The 19,695-nt window shown below is 38.6% G+C and overlaps 1 protein-coding gene across 1 annotated transcript in view; it reads left to right on the top strand.

Annotated features, from left to right (window-relative positions):
- CSRNP3 (cysteine and serine rich nuclear protein 3) overlaps positions 1-19,695 on the top strand; it is an 80,230-nt gene that overhangs the window by 50,541 nt on the left and 9,994 nt on the right. The window contains exon 3 of the mRNA XM_081096282.1: positions 17,432-17,691. Coding sequence (XP_080952408.1) covers positions 17,432-17,691 — 260 coding nt within the window. The remainder of the gene's footprint in view (positions 1-17,431; positions 17,692-19,695) is intronic.

The following is a 19,695-nucleotide window of genomic DNA, read 5'->3' as shown; positions in this document are numbered from 1 at the left end:
GCAACATTGATGTGTTTGTGTTATTCAAATACATCTCTCCCATTTGGTTCTCATCTCTAATAGCACCAATGTGCAAGATTACCGTGTGTGACCTTGGCATCACTAGAACCCAATTAGCAAATCAACCAGATACCATATTTATCACGAATGGGTGTATGCCTGTGAAAACATGATATATACTAGTATATGATACTTGTATATGTAAATCACATGTGTATTTAAATTCTAGCACAACTTAATTTCTATGGATATTTCTCTATCCATTCCAAAGTTTCACCATGCTAATGCTGCTACACTTTTATTGTTTTTTAAGTAACTACAGTATTAAACCTTGGCTGGATCACTGGCTTTAAATTTGTTTGGTTTTTACCAGTGCTAAAGCAGAGCACAGCGAGACTGGATTTATGACTGGTTAACCGAGACTCAGGGCAGTCCCTGGGAAGTAGGATTGTCTTTATGTAAGACGACCAGCAGTTCTATTCACAACACTGCGGCTATCATAGCATATGCAATTCTGACCAAGTCAGTCTTTTATTTTCAGCTAAAATATGTGATAAGGTGGAAATAAGTGTGGCAGAAAACATTGCTGCATCAAATAGGCAGGCCACAGAGCTGTGATTCTAGGTTAATTAAACAAGCCTACAGCAGGAACTCATACAATAGTTTGGAATTAAAGGAACAAGACCAAGTCCTGAGTAGGATGAAAGAGCTAACAAGATTAAGACTCTGCTAGGAAAGCTTGAATTCTCACAGGAAAATGGAATCAAATCTAGAACCGAGAATCAGGCTGCTTCACACTGTCTGGGTCTTTACATGGAGATTTGGCAGAAACACTACTATCCAGTGGATTTGAATCTACCTGGAAGGAAAAAAAAAAACAAACTAAGTGTATAGTTGGCGTGCTAGTGGAGATGGTGCCATTAATATATTTCCAGGCTCATTTTCATTGGCTTAGAATTAGGTGGGAGTAGTACTCACAGCAGATTGTGACGGGACCAGCAAGGAATGACAGATTCATAACCACTGTGGAGTGGTTTATGCTCTTAAACCTACTTTATGGAATCCTATGAATAAGTACTTGTGCTTATGTTTAATAAAATTTTTGAAAATGTGAAACATATGGCCATAAGTGCTAGGGTATAAGATGACTCATTTATAGTAATGCCACTTCATGATGTATTAAACATTTTTATTGTCTTGTGTTCAGAAAGCTATAGAAGTGTTTCTTAAAGTAAAAAATAGAGAATTTGCCATCTTTATAAGTGTTTTGCTTCTTGTGATGTTCATTGCATAAAAGTTGGAAAGTTCAAAAGGGTATAAAGAAATGTTTTTCAAATTGTAATGCTATCACCATCAAGACAACCACTATTAGCATTATGGTTTTTGTCCTACTATTTTTGTGTGTCTTATTGTATAGTTGCCACATATAGTTAAACTTTTTTTTGAATCTGTTCTTTTTTTCACTGAACACTATATCGGGCATTTTCTAATTATTAAAAACATCTATAAAATCTTATTAATTTTATTGGCTACAAAAATACCCCTTCATATAGACAGAGCCCCATTTTACTCACCCATTTTTACAGTGCCCAGCATTTAGGTAGTTGTCAATTTGCCAACATCACTTAATGAGGAACAGGTTTGGACATCTATAATTTTCTAAATTTCTGATTATATAATCCTAGATTCAGAATTATTTTTATTCAAAAAGATAAATATTTTATAGGTTATTGGTATACATTAAGAAGTTGCTTTCTGGAAATGTTATTATTTATATAACAATTAGTAGTATAGAAAAGAACTCATCTCTTTGTACTGTTGTCACAATTTAAGATTATAATAATTTGTATTATTTGCTAATTAGATGGGAGAAAATTGTATTTTGCTATTGTTTTGGTTTTGCTTTCTTTGATTATTAGTGAGGTCAAACACCTTTTTACCTACTTCAAACATTCTAACATCATTTCTTGTCAGCTTTCTATTTCTTTAAACTTTGATCATCAGTTAATTGTTAGAAAAATATCCCATGTACAGAGAAAAAGTATAGCTGATTCTCATTATTCATGGCAGTTATTTTCCATAAGGTCTCAGTGAACACTAAATTAGCAAATACCAAACCATTGTTCCTAGAAAAATATAGGGTTAGATGTCTGGGAGCCTCTGCTCATAACATTTTCATTCACCGATCAATACAGACCTTGTTTAGTGTGTTTCTGTTTAAAGACACCTTATTTAATATATTATTGATCAATTAACATTAAACTCATGGCCAACAGCACTGTAACTCCTGCCTGAACAAAGCTGATCTGACTGCTGCATGAATTTTCTCTGTAAAGCCCATCACAGCCTTCTTGTCCTTCACATCACTAACCAGCACTCCAGCCCTGCGCTTTGGGACCATTTTAAACAGCAAAATGACCTACAAAAGAGCAAATCATGTGGCGCTGCACCTACCACGCTAAGGATGCTTTTTACAGGGGGAGAGCTCAAACAAGAGGGCAGGCAGCCACCGTGCTCAGCCCGGGCTGGGAGTGGGAGGCCACTCAAATGTCTCCTAACCCTGCCCATGTCTGTGAGACACTATGAAAATGCCATGAGTGTGGATTTGGGGTTACCAGTAGTTTAAGAGAGGAGGGGAATTCAGAAATACAAAATCCATGAATAGTGAAGATTGACTAGATCTTCATACTTCAGTGATCTGGCTACAGGTGAATGGGGATAAATATGGATGAGTAAAGAAAGGAAGGAATAGACAGATAAAGATAAATTAATCCATTTTAAAGGGAACCAGCAAAATGAAAAATGTTCTTTAAAACCTATCATTTTAAAAAATAGGTAGGAGTTGGCATAACTAACTACAGCAAGGAAAGTGCAAAACTGAGAATGACGTAGCCAGTATGCTGACACCTGAGGAGAAGCAGCGACAGGAAATGGAAGGGCCACCAGGTGACGCGGAATAGAGGTGGATGACTGTGAGTCTCATTTGCCCACTTGTGACATTGGATGAGACCCACTTTGATGCTCTGCCACAGCATCAAAGTTAAGATACTCTCCTTAGACTAAATGGTTCTTACAGTTACATTTTGTCTCTCATCCACAATTATAGCCCTAGGACTTTGCATAATTCCCAATATGTTTTGCCAATTATCTATCAGATATATATGTCAGATACTCAATGCCCAAAATATACCAAAAATAAATGTCAGAACAAAAAAAGTAAAGTACAGAGTACTGTACATTTAAAGTGCAGAATAAAGCATTTTAATTGTAAAACCCATGTCATATAGGACTAGACACTGCCAATAAATAGTTAACACCTATCGATCTCTCTATTTCAAACATTTGGCTGCTTTATATAAATGACTTATGTGGACTCAATTATATGAATGAGTTATTGATTTCTTTATTTTTACTTAACAAACACTTATATAGTACTTACTATGCTCCAAGCGTTGTTTAATGCTTTACAAATACGAATTTATTTAATCCTTGTAACAATACTGCATAGTAGGTATTATTATTAAAACCATTTTATGCATGAGGCATAAAGAAAGTAAATTGTCCAAAGTCACAGCAAGTAAATGGTAGACTCAGGATTTGAACTAAGTGCTTTGGCCCCAGAGTTCACGTTTATAAATTACATTTCATCACAACATTCCTAGGAGATTCCAGATAAAGGAACAGGGCTTAAGTAACTGACCTAAGGCAGCGATGAACATTCTGGTGTGTCTGACTCCAAAGCCTGTGTCATCACGATTTATAGCTCCAGGTCACCAGCGGTTTGGTAATAAAACAGCAGAGGCTTACAGTGGTTTCCTAAGCTGCTTCTAAGAATAAGGCTACTTGCTTTATCGCTTCCTGTTTTAATAGTGCAGCTAGATTATCGTTGCCATAATTCTAGATTGTGTTAGGGTCCTGGAAGCAGGTGCTCATGGAATATCAGAAAGAAGCAGAGTATCAGGCCATTCCAGATCTCAGAAAGGCAGGCAGTATGTTGTCAAGATGAATGGCTTGATCTCTGGACTGCCACTGTCTGCATTCAAATCGGGCTGCTCTGTTACCAGCTGTGAGGTTTTGGTAAATGACTTCACCTCTCTAGACCTCAGTTTCATTTGTAAATTGATACAGTTCTACCTCTTCACACCATGATTGTACTGATGTGAGGATTCAATAAGTTAATACTTAGAGGACACTAAGAAAGGTCGTTGGCACATAGTAAACATACAAATAAAACTTCACTAATAAAACCTTCACTAATACATACTTTAAAATTATCCAAATTTGTCCTTTACTCAGTCTCACCTCTTGTGTACCAGTACCTTCAAAATTTTTGTGGCCACACATCTCTATCATTAAAATTAGCAAGCATACCAGTATCCTTATTTTATGTATAAATTATGGAAATGGATTGCTATAGTAATAGATTCCATACAGGTTTAAACTAGACTACAGAAACGGTTCACCAAGTCCTAGTTTATCTTTCCCCAGTGCCAGGAGCTTCCCTAGACAAGCTGGATCATTGCATCCCCGCTCCGTAAAGAGTTCTTTGCTCAACGGTACCTGTGGCCTCCTCCAATGACATACTAAAGAAAAAGGGCAACTGCTGAAGAAAAGCAATTATCTCCATTACCATCTGAGAACAACAGTTTCTTCATTCCCTCAATAGTATTCACATATTCAACATTCTGTGTTATCTCTACTGAGTCCTTTATCAAAGGCCAGAAGTCTGGGGGCCAAGGCCAAGTTTATCTTAAGTTGATTCTGCTTTTCACTCTTTGCCTTTTTCCAACTCTGTGGTGAATAAATTGGATCAGAGATGAATATTTCGCTTGTGGAAGTCACTGAAAAATCAAATTTAGAGGCATTGAAGACTGTGTACACGAAAAGGAGGGCAGAGAAACTGGTTAATGGAGACTGCTGTGAGCCAAAATTCAGAAGTCTGATTTGCTCTAGATGATAGAACAGAAATCTTGAGAAATGATGCTCTTAAAGATGGAAGAAGTTGAATCCTGCTTTTGTAAAATATAGTATACTCATTCTTCTGCTTATGTTTTCCTCTTCTGTCCCAAGGAATAGAAACTCCTTCAATGTAGGGGCAGGAAGGAAAAGAAACCCTCTCCTTTATACAGTCCAAACCCAGGGTTACTTTAGCTTTGGGAAAAAAATATGTTTGTAACAACCCATATATCAGAAGAGTAGCATAGAAAAGGGCAAACATATATCCTTTTGGGACTGTTTATATGTATCCAGGAGGTACATGAGGGGAAAAAATATCCATAGATCACAGAGGTGATAGGAGAGCTGTAGCTGATACCACTCCTTGGAGCTGCTGAAATCATTCCAAAGGTCTTTGAATTGGTTTTCTCTTTTGGCAACACATCTGCAAAGGGAAATATCCCTGAGCTATGAAGATGAAAGATGCTATACCTCACAGTAATAAAAATACCTCATTAAGCATTCTTTAGGAACTGTTTTAGTTCATAGTCTCCTTGTAAAGAAAGACTATTTCTTTATGCGTTTTTTGAATATTGCTTTCACATACTAAATAATAGTTATGCATATGTGCTTGTAAAATTAGAATTTTATAAGAATTGCAGTGTTTAATAAGAGTAGAAACATATCAATAAATCACTCACTTATTAAACTATGAATTGAATATTACACAACATTCTATTTCAGATTCCTGGGGTATATGATAGTACAAAATAAAATAAAAATTCCATTGGGAGACACTCCTGCATGGCTTTTCATCCTCCTAGCTGTTTTTCTGAGGGTGCCAAGAATGCACTGACGTTGGCCCTCTCTACCTGAGCCAGTTCTCAGGGTTGTGTTTGTAGCAAGCAACCTTGATGGATGAGGTAATGTCTCCTTCTGGGACAAAAACAAAACAAAACAGGCTTACTTACTTGCTCACTGAAAACTGTGGTTTCCTATACTCATTATGCCTTGGATCCAATGCAAACCTACTGTGTGTGTAATATCTGTTTGCACACACACATACACACACACACACACATCGCCCCTGTAAAACTTGGGGGACAAGAAATATCAACGGACACATGATGTTCATGACACTTGATATGCTGGGAATAATAAAGCAGTTTGTTCTGACCCAGGAGTCTCCTGTCTTTGCCCTCATTCATGAAACATGAACAGGACAACTTTTTAGCTTTAGGGTAAATTCAGTCCCAGACATGACAAATCTCTGCCCTCATTCAATTTTCATTCCAGCCCACATTGTTTCAGTTCTGTCCTATTTTCATATTTCAGTAGAAATGTAAAATCCCCTTTGCTTATTCCTGTACCTTGTCTCAGGGTCTCATCAACTGGGCCTTGTTCTTATGTCTCATCACCAAAAGGAGAAAGTCGTCTGTCGTAGAGCATGCCTGTATGTTATATTTCATCGGAAATTAATTCTTCAGCAGTATGATTTTATTTTTACGGGACAGTCACTGCTCTAAGGCAAAGATGACAATTTAAATACTAAGAGACAGAATCATTTTGTAGATCCATCACCAATGAATTGCTACAGGCAAGCATTTCAGTCATGTTTTTGCTGTCAGTCAAAACCAATTAGTGATATTTTATAGGCAGGATTTCTCTTTCAAAATCATTTTATAATATTCAGGTAACTGTTCCCCCCAACCGCTACTTGATTTTTAGAGATGGATTTACAGGCTCATTGTTGACGGACTGTGGTTTATTATGATGCCATGGTTGGTTGGTTGTGTGAGATCTTCTGGCATGTAAATTATAGCATTTTTCAAATGGTTTCTAATACAAAAGTCATGTGTGCCCACTAGCCATGAGGGTGATATGTCCTCTTTTCAATACATTTTTTTTCCATCGAAAAGCACCCCAGGAAAATAAAGTGTCTAGAAATTAGTGAGGAAGGAAGCTATGTTGACCATGAGGCTTCAGGGAAAAGCTGTCATATGTCATTTTATCACTTAAAATTAAGAAAAATATATTTAGCAAATGTTTATTGATTTACCCCATACTTCATATACTCATTCACGGAACTTAGTTCAACTCCTATCCAGTGAGTTCTAGATGCCCAGCAGTATGCCATTTGCTGAGGGTTCTCCAGGGAGTAAAATTCGGTCCTCCACCCTAGGTCTTGATTGAACACTAGTAGAGGAGAGACACACACTAATGTGATCAATATCAAGGCAAGGATGCTCTGGAAATGTGCAGACCGAGCTCTCACCTTATCCTAAGAGTTCTATGAAAGGCTTTCTGGAGTTGACACTTGAGCTGAGTGACAATTTTATTTTTCTAGTAGATATTGGGTAACAATTCCATACTAGACATTGTGTATAAATAACTTTTTTATTCATCATTTTAAAAAGGATTAAAAACAAACAAATATTATGAAAACTGCACATAAGGTCAACCAAAAAATGGGTGTGTTTATAGAAAAATCATAGCTAAAAGTGCGTCTTTTGGGTTTTGACTATTCATTGAATATTCAATGAATATTCATTCAATTATTCATTGGCAGCCAAAAAAAAGAAAGCACCTGAGTAATCTAGCTGCCCCTCACCCACCAGCCTTCCCAGCCTCTGCTTTAATCCCAACTCTGAAGCCCTGGATCCTTTTTTAAAATGTAGAATTTCTGACATACGGAGCCAACATTGATTAATTTCTTCCTTCCGTATTTGTTCAATGATTTGTATTTTTATTTGGGATAAGTATAGTAAAGGTGTTTCAAGCTTAAGGACAAAAACAGAAATCAAGCATCCAGATTTCATCCTTCCGGGCAAAGTTCAAAATTCAAGTGTATAATCTTTGGCCTGCTGTTGCTCTCCAGGATGACTTGATCTTAGGAGAGTTGTGTTGCTCTTATTGTTGAGGATTTTGTTTTGTTGCTGCTGTTCAGTGATGTTCTGACCTGGGTTATTATGATGTGTTAGGCTTAATGGGGCTATGTTGTGGCCCCAGATGAAATAATGTTTGGCAAAGTCACTGAGCAGGTGGAAAGTGCTGTGTAATTCTTCTAACAGGAAAGGCTCCTGGTGGTATTGAGAAAATGTCAAAAGCAGCAAAACAGGTTGGGAGAGCTGAAGAATAGCAAATGTCTCCTTCTGTCATTGTGTGAGCCTTTTAATCAAATGGCCTGCCTCATGCAGCTTTATTTTGCATTGAGATATTCCATGTCCCTCCAATATTTCTCCGATGGTGGTAATGAATTGCATTGCCCTCTCGGTTGTAAGAGCGCGGGTGCTCTGCTGAGAAGCCATATGGTTCCCATTTATTTTAATGTGTCTTTGACATCAGGAGAATTGCTGAGACAGCAGAGGGAAGTGCTTACACCTTGGACTGCAGCCAGGACTGCAACTATTTATGTTTAGTAACGACTACCTTTTTCCCCAATAAGAAGCGGTATGGTCTTAAAATGATATCCATATTGAGATTTTCATAAAATGAGAGTATAGGTTTATATATTTTGGAAATAGCTGTTACTTTAGTAGCAGTGAGACATGGTTCTTTAGCATGAAGTTTTAGGGTTTAATTGCACATATGAGAGATTAAGGAAACAAGCTGGGAAGTAGGTGGTACTTATTTTCTCATGATTTTTATTTGGTTTAACAGTGTCACCAAGATAGTACTCTGCATATGTAATGCTTTCCATATGTGATTCTTAAGGCATTTCACAAAGGTAATTATTTTTGATAACATAACTATGAGGTAGATAAACATAATTCTGAAAATATTAGTGCAGGAACTGAGGAATGCAGCTGCTCATTAATATAATCTGTATAATGGATTTTAGTAAGTATTAGAATTCAGATTTTTTATTGATTTTATTATTTCACGATTTATCATTTTCTCAGGACAGAACAATATTTTCTCTAATTCATTATTAATACCAGGATATGCTTCCAATAAAGAAACATTTTATTTTTTAAAAAGTGAAAAGATATTTAGGTACCTCAATAATTATGTATGTTCCATATGACTATAACAATTAACTGTAGAAACCTCAAAGATTCCTTGGAAAAGTTTAATGTTTCCTAAAGGAATGTACATTGTGTGAAAAGAGAAAAGAGCTGGTAACATTGATCAAAATTCTATAAAATGATTTTACCAATAATAATTTAGAATGGTTAGCTGACTGTATGGAACAGGAAAAAAAAAAATTCCAACATCCAATCTCCTTTGGGCAGAACTGATCAGAATGCAGGGCCTAAATTTAGCAAAATATTTTAATGTCACATTGTGTTTCAAATAATTTTGCTCAAGGATCTTAATGTATAGACTTTAAGTGGTGTGTCATGCAAAGACAAAATTGAGCCAGAAGGAAGACTGTTCAAAACATAGAATTGGAACACCAAAATTCATGATGCCTAAATACTATAAATTTGATGGCTAAATTGATGCAAAAGGAAAATTAGAATGACAATCAGTAGATTGCTCAGCTACTGGTACTATTTTAATCTATAGTTTCATCTAAATTTGTTTTAGTTTAACAAGTCACCATCCCCCAAGTCAATGGCATTTTGTGTTGGTGGCTAGGACATTCTGCAGTCATATCACATTTTCAAGGGAACGTCAATTTAATGTAAGAGGGACAAGGATCAGTGCTAAGTCAATTATATGTTAAGATTATATATAAAAGAGAACGTGTTTTCTTTTAACTTTTGCTGTTTCAACTTTATCACATTAAAATGTAACATTTATTCCTTGTATCTTACAAGTATGAGAATAAAACAACCCCCTTCACTCCCGCCCCCCCCCCTTTTTTAAAGATTACTCACAAGCATTAGAAAGTGCAGGGAGCATCTTTAATCAGGAGAATGTGTGGATGAAAAATAGCTAGTTCTGAAAGATGATTACTCTTTGATATTTAATCATTTTAATTATCTATGACATCAAAGCTGGAAGGTCAGAGTTTACACTTATTTTTATAGGCAGGTTTCCGAATGTACATCAAAACCCTGGGTGGTCAACCTTACATTTTTCCAAGCTGAGAATTGCAAATCGACGATTATGCTATTAAACGACCCCTGTAATGTCAAATGCAGCTAGCAGTGTGCTGGGCAGCCGGGGTGTAGCTGTGTGGAGAGACTGGCGAGAAAGCTGGTTTCCTCCATGCAGATCTCTCCCTTGTGTGGATGTAGCCGACAGACTGAATGGATGACGACGTGACTTGCATGTTTATGATACAAAACAAAGCTTTAGTCATCCAGCCTCAAGGGTCATCTTTTCATGTTATTTCTAGTCTCGCTAATATTTTTTGTTTAAATGCATGATGCGGTACTTGTACACCTCTTGATAGGATACTTATTATTTTACATAGTCTTATATGAGAAGGTCTTATTTTTGGTTTTGATTTGATACACTAATGACTTCAAAGCGTCTCATCTTAAATTATTTCACTCAGAAGCTGCGATGCACGAAATATATTATTAGCCTTGGGGGCAATTCACTGTGAATATTTCTAACTTAATATTGGAATGGAAAATGCAGCTAAATGGTTAAACTACCTAATTTTGTCTAGGAATTATAAAACTATTCCTCCTCTACAGAAGGACTGAAATCAGAATGATGACTGGTTCTTATGTCTGTTTATCGTATTTTATATGGTTCTGTTTACTTCTGCTTTGCTAACTAGTACATAAGTTGGCTGGTTGGTTTGAGATGGAGAAGAGTGCCATTTAGGGACTGAGGAGAGAGATGTGCTGCAATTTTAAAAGCATTTAGAGCTATCATTCTCACTATAGGGAACCAAATACAAATGTGGACAAGGCATCTCGAGTAGCACTATGGGTGGGACCTGTTTTTCTTTGGTCTTTTGTTTTTCAATGCTACTTTCATAGTAATAGGGGCAGTAAGAGAAGAAAAAAATGGTTCCTGATTAGTTTCCTATTATCTGGATTCTGACATTTTCTCACATTTGCTGACTCTGTCTCAGTACCTTTTTGGAAATGCAAAGCACTTTAATTCCAAAATATTGGATATACAAAATATTGCTTGTAATATGTACAGCATTTGGGAGCGTCTCCTTTGTTTGTGATTGTGTATGTTTTATGCTCTTCATAACTGAGTGTAAAATAATGTAATATTTGCCATAGATCACTTTACATTACTCACTTTAGGTAATTTGTATTTTGTGCGTGGTTGGAAAGAAAATATTCCCAATTAATCTTTACTTTCATTTTTCCTCTCATTCACCCAGGGACCCAAGAATATCAATTTTTTGGAGTTTCTCCCACTTGAATGATTTACAACTGCCCTAAAAGCCTTATTTGAGCAAAATAACAAAAGACAAAACTAGAGCAACTATATTCAGAAAACTTGAGAACGTAACTTAAAGGAATAAAGGAGGACAATTAAAATAAGTATGAATTGCTTTCTATAGCAGACTACACTTTATTTTCAAAGAAACTATTCCTATATTTCTTGGTTGCTCGATTGATTTTTGCTCCTTACTTATGGTTAAGATTTAAGAACATGTGGGCAACACTCTCATGAAGAGGAACCAACCTTGATAGTCATGTCAAGATGGATAAAAATGTGAGAATATGATCACAGGAAATTTGCAGAAGTCACTTGTAAAGATTAGGACTTATTAAAAAATCTTAATCACTTTAACCATTGAAAATTGATTTAATATCCAAGCTATTAGGCTAATTTCTACATAAAGTATTTCCTGATGAAACAAGATTTGGGGTTTGTAAGCTAGGCTTCCTAACTTCCTAAGTCTGATTTGATCTTAATTTGTTTTTCAAAAGTTACAAAGCAACATGCACACTTTCAGAGCCCCCGATTCATTTGGTCTGTATGCTTTAAAAACTTGCCTTTAATTGCCCAAGATTTACCAAAATAAACAAGTTAACTTCAGCAATTTCACTTTGCTTCTACTAAATTTCCCCCAGATAAATGAAAAATAAACCCAAAGTATAGACTTTCAAATCACCTGATGTTTTCCTTCTGAGCATAGTGCACAGGAGAGAGAAGTGAGCTAATGACTTCAGACCCAAACAGCAGAACTAATATTTTCCAGGGTTTACCCCTTGTTTAACATCACACTGGGCCATGAACTTTCAACTTGCATGTGCCAGATTTAGTGGCAAAATACTTAGCTCTGTTTACTGCTTCCTGCCTTTCCAGCTATGCCCAGGCTTTGCTGGTAGTTGCTGGCACAAGGAACAAGCCTGCATTGAGAGGGTGACCGGCCTGCTGTGCCAGCATGAGCTCCAGGATGGCAGCACTATGGTGGTGTCCATGGTCCGGAATCTTGTCTTCCGCTTTGCAGGCCCAGATCCATGATTGAAACCCAAATGCGGGGTGTTTGAGTCAGTTCATTCTCTCGTGAAATTGAAGCATGAAGTCATGGACCAAAACGGTCAGCAGAAGCAAAGTTTATTGAGAGAAGCCAGTCCCGGAAAAGGTGTAGGAGTGCTAGGAGCAGGCCAGTGTGTTCAGAGCTTTCTTCCCATGTTACAGTCAGATGTTAAAGTCTCATTAGTCCATGTGTAGAGTCCCACATGGCCATAAACCACATGGGTGCAGGGGAGCCATCAACCCTGCCATCAACCCAAGAATCTAGCACAGCAGGGAGAGCAGAGAGGAGAGAGGAAGCATGTGTGCTTTTTAATCTAGGGGCAGATGCATATCTTGCTAGTTTCTGATTGGTCCTGTCAAAGAATTCTGCCTTGGCCACATCCTTGGGGTTGGTTTATACACCTCGCTGCCTTGTGATTGGTTATTTGCAAGCTGCCTGTCTTAGCAACATCCATACATTTTAAAGTTTGTCTGCTGTGTGTGCCCTTCCTTCCCTGCCCAGCTGGGTTTCCCGGTTCTATTTCCCACCCCCCATCATGGTTCCTATCCCTGTCTATCCAGCTTCCCTCTGTCTCCGTATGATGGTCTCTGTGCGTGCGGAGAAGGCAATTTCAGATGGCGTGGTATGCGCTAATCACATTCACTAATGGCTAAAGTATAAATTTGAAACAAGTCATTTGCAGTAAGAAACAAAATTGATGTGTCAACTCATTAGTCTTGAAGGTGTATCCAAATTTATATGAACAGGTTGGTTTATGAGTGTGGAAATTAAGCAAAGCCAGTTGAATTTTCTTAGAGATTGATGTGATTCAACTCTGAAACCTGATATATTCAACTCCTCTGTGGGATCAGAATATCCAGAATATTGGTCTTATCGGAATACTGCCTCACCCTGGAAACACACTTCCCCAAATGTAGTTTTGACTTCCATTTTTAATCCACTCTGCCCATGAACTAATTATATATTTTGTGATACAGTTTATTTTACTTTATCTAATTAAATTCTTACCCTGGCATTGTGAATGAGTGACTTTCTCGTTTTTATTTACCATTCATTTCTAAAGCATTTTTTAGGAAGAATAACCTGCTGATAGCTAATATCATTCTCCCTGAGCTGTTTATTTCTTTAATTTATAGAAATCAACATTATCTCCATAATATGTGATCATTTTATAGTAACACCAATATGCACATTATGATGTGGTTACCATAGTGGTGTTCCCAAGAGCTGTGTCCTAGGCAGCATGTGCAGTATTGTTGCATTCAGACACTTCTGCTTTGGGAGGTGGGGGTAAAGGGGATTGGGCGGGAGTTAATTGTAAATGGGATAAAAGAAAAGGAGCTGAAAGACACCAAAAAATTAGAATTGTGCATGAAAACAGACTAATTCTTTTTAAAACAGTAATGAAAGACAGCTTTTCCTGCCTTTTTCTTGCTCTTGACCTCACAATAGTAAACTGAACACGAAACTCTGTAGTGACACAAAGCTGAGTTCGGGCATTCTGCAAAGGGCACAGATTACCAGGTAGGTATATCAGGGAGGTTTTAGATTCCCTAAGGCAGATGTGTTGAGTGAATTTGTCTGTTTTTTCCCAGGCTTGAAAAACAGACTCTTTTTTTATGACTTCATTTTGTGATGTTAGTCAAACTGGGGCCTGGAGGCAGGAGATAGCCCATAAACGCCCATGCTAGTGCTCCGATGCAATCAGAAGAGACGCGGGTGGCTCCTAAGTTCAGGAAACCCACACTTAAAACATCCCTCATACAGCTGATCTTATAGTATTTCAAAGCCTTCCTTTAAATATACTTTGTAGGCGTTCCAATCATTCTTTTCTCAGTGCTTTTTATAATATGCAAATGCTAAAACAACCATATGCACAGGTTCGACTTGTGAAGGCTTGTGGGACAGAAGCATCGCGAATCCTAGCACAATCTGACAATGCTAGGGATGCCAAGAGCCCAGGTGAAGGGACCCTGCTCTCTGTTAGAAAGTCCTTTCTGGACTGTCTTTCTGGAAAGGATTATCTGTTTTTTTAGGAAATGGTGGTACAATATATTCATGCAGAAGATTGAAGAGTCCTTCTTATAATCTAAAAATACAGATTTACGATCTAAATAAATTTTTAAGAAGGAAATTGGTCTAGAGTACCAGAATTGTCTAAGAAGAAACAAGTAATAAAGTTGTCAGAGGTGCTTATAATAATTATCTTAAATTACTACATTAATATTTTTTCTTACCTATAAATGTATGACCTTAAATGATAATGATTTAAGGGCATCATTTTTATGATATCAAGGGTGAAAAAGGTTGAAGATTATCACCCCAAAATCAGAAGCTCTAGCCTGCTGTAAGGGGTGACAGATGAGGTTGTCAGATCACCAGGCAGATTGTTGAATTTTGCTTTCTATGGTGATCTTTTACATTTTTACAAATGCTTCTCTTTTTTGAGGTGATTTAAACATACAGTTATGAAGCAGATCAGAGCTTTTAAATCAAAGCTGAAAATTGTCTCTGCAGCCAGGAGTATATGTTGCAGTGAACATACACATAAATAAATGGGGAAATTATGTACGCGTTTGAAAGCATTTGCTTTCTGGCAATCTTGGAGAAGTATAACAGTAGGGAAGAGGGGAGGTTGGGGAAGCTAAATTCTTGCCCACATGTCCTATTTCTCATACTCTATATTCTTCTGAATCTGTTCATTCTGTCTGAGCTCATCACTGAAAATGAAAGCTTCACGGTCAGGGATCACCATCTGGTTTATTCACCAATGTATCCAATCATCTAGAGCGTTTCCTCGTACATACTAGGTCCTTGGTTAATACTATTGAATACATAAATCTATGAAATGAGATTAATCATAGCAGCCTCTTTATATTTGGCCTCTTAATATGTTATTGAGTGAGGTGGGGAATGAGACACACACAAAAAAACTTGAACCCACATGGAAGAAGATTCTATATAAATCCAAAGTGATTCTGTAGTCTTTCTTTTACATTGCTTATGCAGCCTTCCAAATTAAAATCATCTTGGAGGACAGTAGCAGTTGACATCTCTCAGCCTTGTGCAACTTCCTGGGTGACTTCAGCTCTGGCTGTGACATGATGCTTAAAACCCTGGGCTCAGGAATAATGAATCCCAGCTTCGCCACTGGTTGTATGACCTTGGCCATGTTATGTAACTTTTGATGACTTGCTTTCCTCAAAATGGAGATGGAGACAAGGGCAATATCAATCCAAGGAGTTGTGAAGATAAAATAATTCATGTAAAGTTCTTTGCATAATACAGAACTTAGGAAGCACTTCGCAAATGTTAGTTTTTATTAATTTTTGCTATTCAAGGATTTATTCTCAGTACATTGTTTCTTCCTGTCTGTCGTTCTACTTCGGCATGTGTGTTTAGTTTCCTAAAGCTGCTGTAAAAAACAAAAATGCCACCAACTCAGTGGCTTAGAACAGAAGTTCCTGTCTCACAGTTCTGGAGACTCAAGGTGCTGGCAGGGCCATGCTCCTCTGACAGCTGCAGGGGAACGGCCTTTCTTGGCCTTTTCTGGTTTCTGGTGGCACCAAGCATTCCTTGGCTTTGGCAGCAAAATCCCCATCTTTCTCCATCTTCACGTGGGCTTCTCCCTGTGTCTGTACATCACCCCTCTGTGCATGTCTGTGCCCAATTGTTCCCTTTTTTATGTGGACACAGTCATATTGGATTAAGACCCGCCCTAAAGACCTTACCGTAACGTGATCACTTTTCCTTGATAAGGTTACATCCAGGGTATTGAGAGAGAGAACTTCAATATATTTTGGGCGTGAGGAGGCACAGTTTAATCCATAGCAGCATTATTCTATATCTGTCTCTTCAATTCATTGTACCTTTCCTTACCCAATGGAGAAGTGTCATATAATATAGCAACAGACCCGGTGCTTTGGGGTTTAAGATTAGTTTTGCGACTAACTGTCTACACTTAAAGAAGCCACTCAAATTCTGCAAGCCTGAGTCACTTCACTATAAAATAAAAAGAATGGGCTAGATGATGTCTAGCATGTCTTTCAACTCTAAAAGGTCCTGATTAGAATGTGACTTTCTTTCTGTCGACTACAGTATGTGTCTCAACCCTCCATGATGCTCTGTGCATCTTGAGTCCCTATCCTATATAATAAAAGGCTAATATGCAAATCAACTGAACTGTGGAATGACGGGTCGCTATGATGCACACTGACCACCAGGGGGCAGATGCTCAATGCAGGAGCTGCCCCCTGGTGGTCAGTGTGCTCCCACGGGGGGGCACCACTCAGTCAGAAGCCGGGCTCACAGCTGGTGAGTGCAGCAGCGGTGGCAGGAGCCTCTCCCACCTCCACTGCAGCACTGTTTGTCCTACTGAGGGACATCCCCCAAGGGCTCCTGGACTATGAGAGGTCACAGACCTGGCTGAGGGACCTCACCCTCCCTCCCCCTTCCACCCCCAAAATGCACAAATTTCGTGCACTGGACCTCTAGTAACTAATAATAAAACGTCTCATGGCATTTTCAATGGTCTCAGCATACACTTAGATTAAAATCCCCCTGTCTGTGATGCTATTTAGTGAGAGTCATATCAAATAAAAGCTTTGTTAAATTTTTCTTATAAAAATACCTAAATATTGCCAGTGAGCCTTTTTTGTGGATTTTTATTGCTTTTTAGAATTTTCTGAAATTTTTAAGTAGACATATTTTTATGCCAAGGGACTTAGAACAGCAGAAATGCCCTCTATATCAAAATGAGACCCAAAGTGTGAAGGTTTGTAGTATGTCTTTTCTGATTAAAGTTTGATGCAACTCATGTGAAAACCATAAAACAGAAACTTCAGAGGTTTGGGGAAGTGAAAAATTAAATTCTGCTACAGATTCACAGACTATTGGCAACTTTCCTAAAGTTTTGTTTAGACTACTGCTATTTATGGAACTTAAAAGTCTACTCCACCACAGCTAGAGAAAGATTAAAGAAAGGACATAGAAATGGGCGCTAATCCTGAGATATGACCTTTTTTTGTGTCTCCCCGCCAAAAAAGATTGACCAAAAGATTCAGGTGACAGCTTCTAATCCTTGGCCTCACCTAAAACTGCTGCCCCGAGTGTTCACTGTCTCGCTCTTTTCTCTTTCAGCGTCCTCCATCCTCAAAAGGGAGAAGCGTTTGCGGACGAAGAATGTGCATTTCAGCTGCGTCACCGTTTACTACTTCACCAGGAGGCAGGGCTTCACCAGCGTGCCCAGCCAGGGGGGCAGCACGCTGGGCATGTCCAGCCGCCACAACAGCGTGCGCCAGTACACGCTGGGCGAATTCGCCCGGGAGCAGGAGCGGATCCACCGGGAGATGTTAAGAGAACACCTCAGGGAGGAAAAACTGAACTCTTTAAAACTAAAGGTAAACAGCATTTGAAACTCACTTTTTGCAAAACCCCGTGTCTTTTCTTCGATTTAGTTGAGTTAAGCATTTTCATATTTATATCCACAGGCCAAACTGGGCATTTCGTATAACAGACTGCCTGCTACGGCTGTTTTTTTATTTTTTTTTTAAAGTAAAAAACGGTATAGTGTCTTCGCTGAAAGTAATGAAGTAATGTGGAAAATTTACCTGATGTTGTTTATGCATAATTCATTCTATAGGGAGGCCACCGCTGTTGTCACTGTGGTCTTCTCCCCCTTGGCTGCCCTGCTTCTGGCCGTGGGGCTGCTGCTGCAGGTGCGGGAACTGCGGGAGAAGCACCAGGTGGAAGGCATCTACTGGCCCAGAAGTGAGGAGCAGTTCTCCCCCACAACCGCAACCGGGGCCCAGACTCCCTAGGATTCCAAGGAGACAGTGCAGGGCTGCCTGCCCATCTAGGTCCCCTTCCTCTATCCATCTCCCTCCCTCGCTGTGTGAGCTTGGGGGAAGGCTGATCCCTCTCTGGGCTTCAAACTCTGGGCTTAAGAATAAAAGGGGGAAAAGTGCTTCAGAAATCTGCCCCTGAGGGCAAGGAGGGTGGGGATGCTCAATGTGTGTGTGTGTGTGTGTGTGTGTGTGTGTAAAATTGGTAGTGAGATATAATGAAACCTTTTTTTGAAAAGGTTTATTTAAAAAAAAAATACACTTTGAAAAGGTGTATTATTGAGTAATTCTAGATCATAGACCCTGTGTTTTGGCTGGGGCTAACTGGTATCAAAAGTAGATATGGTCCCTTTTCTCCTGGAATTTACATATTAATATATTAATAGGAAAGGAAAATTTTAATCATGTAGACAAAATAGAGTCACAGCTGTATTAAGTGCTATGAAGGAGAGTTGCAAGGTGCTGTAAAAGTACATAATAGAGAATTGTGATCTGAAGGTCACAGAAGGTTTCTTCAAGGGAATGACAACTGAACTGAAAACTGCGCAGATAACTAGGCGAAAGGGGTGGCAACATTGGCTCAGGCAGCAGGAAGGCCCGGAGCTGCCCTGTAGCAGGAAGAAGCTGGGTGGGCACACAGAGACAGGTGTGGCTACAGCAGGGACAGGAAGAGTGGAGTGACATGAAGGAGTTGGGACAGGGCCTTGTAGACCCTGTTAGAGATTTTTCCTTTGTCTCTTCATCCTAAGGCCATCAGAAGTCATCCAGCAGTTCCCAGCATGGGTTTGGGTTGGTGGGGTAATGTGATCTGGTCATGCTCTGATGTGAGAATATTTTAGGGGTAGGGAGTGGGGACAGCCATGTGAGGGGTTGTGGTATATGGAGTTAGACCAGGTAAGAGGCTATTGCAACAGTCCAGGAGAAAGATGAGGGTGAGCTAGATTAGATTGATTGTGAGGAAGATGAAAAGAGATAGACAGAGGGAGAAATTTAGGGAGTAAAATCAACAGTCCTTGATAATGGGTGGATTTGGAAGGAAAAGAACGACTCCTGAATTTCTGGCTTACAAAAGTGAGTAAGTTGTGGATGATAGTATCTTCCTCTATGACAAGGATATGACAAGGAATCCAGGAAGAGGTACAGATTGGGGCTGGGTGGGTGTGTGTGGGGGGGGGGGTGTAAATAATGAGATATTTTTTGGACATACTAATTTTCAGAGGCTTTTGAGTTATTTAAGACATGTCAGGGAGGTGTCCAGGTGGAGATACCCATTGTTCTGCCACATTAGAGATTAACTGGAGAGAAACACAGCTCAGAAAACTTCTTTCATAGACCAGAGGCTCTTTTTATATCTGCAATGATTCATCAACCTACCAATATATATGAAATGCTCTCCCATCATTATCTAATGACAAAAAAAAAAAAAAATCCAGGTAATCCAGAGTACTTAATATAAAGGGTTATTCATGAAATAGCTGAAGCACCATAAGCATACCATTATTACCTATATCTTTAGTTTTTAGTTTCTAGTACAGGGGTGGGCAAACTTTTTGACTCGAG

Source organism: Myotis nattereri (assembly GCF_964212035.1).
Source record: "Myotis nattereri genome assembly, chromosome: 7".
Classification (NCBI taxonomy): domain Eukaryota; kingdom Metazoa; phylum Chordata; class Mammalia; order Chiroptera; family Vespertilionidae; genus Myotis; species Myotis nattereri.
The sequence above is the reverse complement of the archived record's forward strand: the minus strand, read 5'-3'. Positions and strand labels throughout refer to the sequence as shown.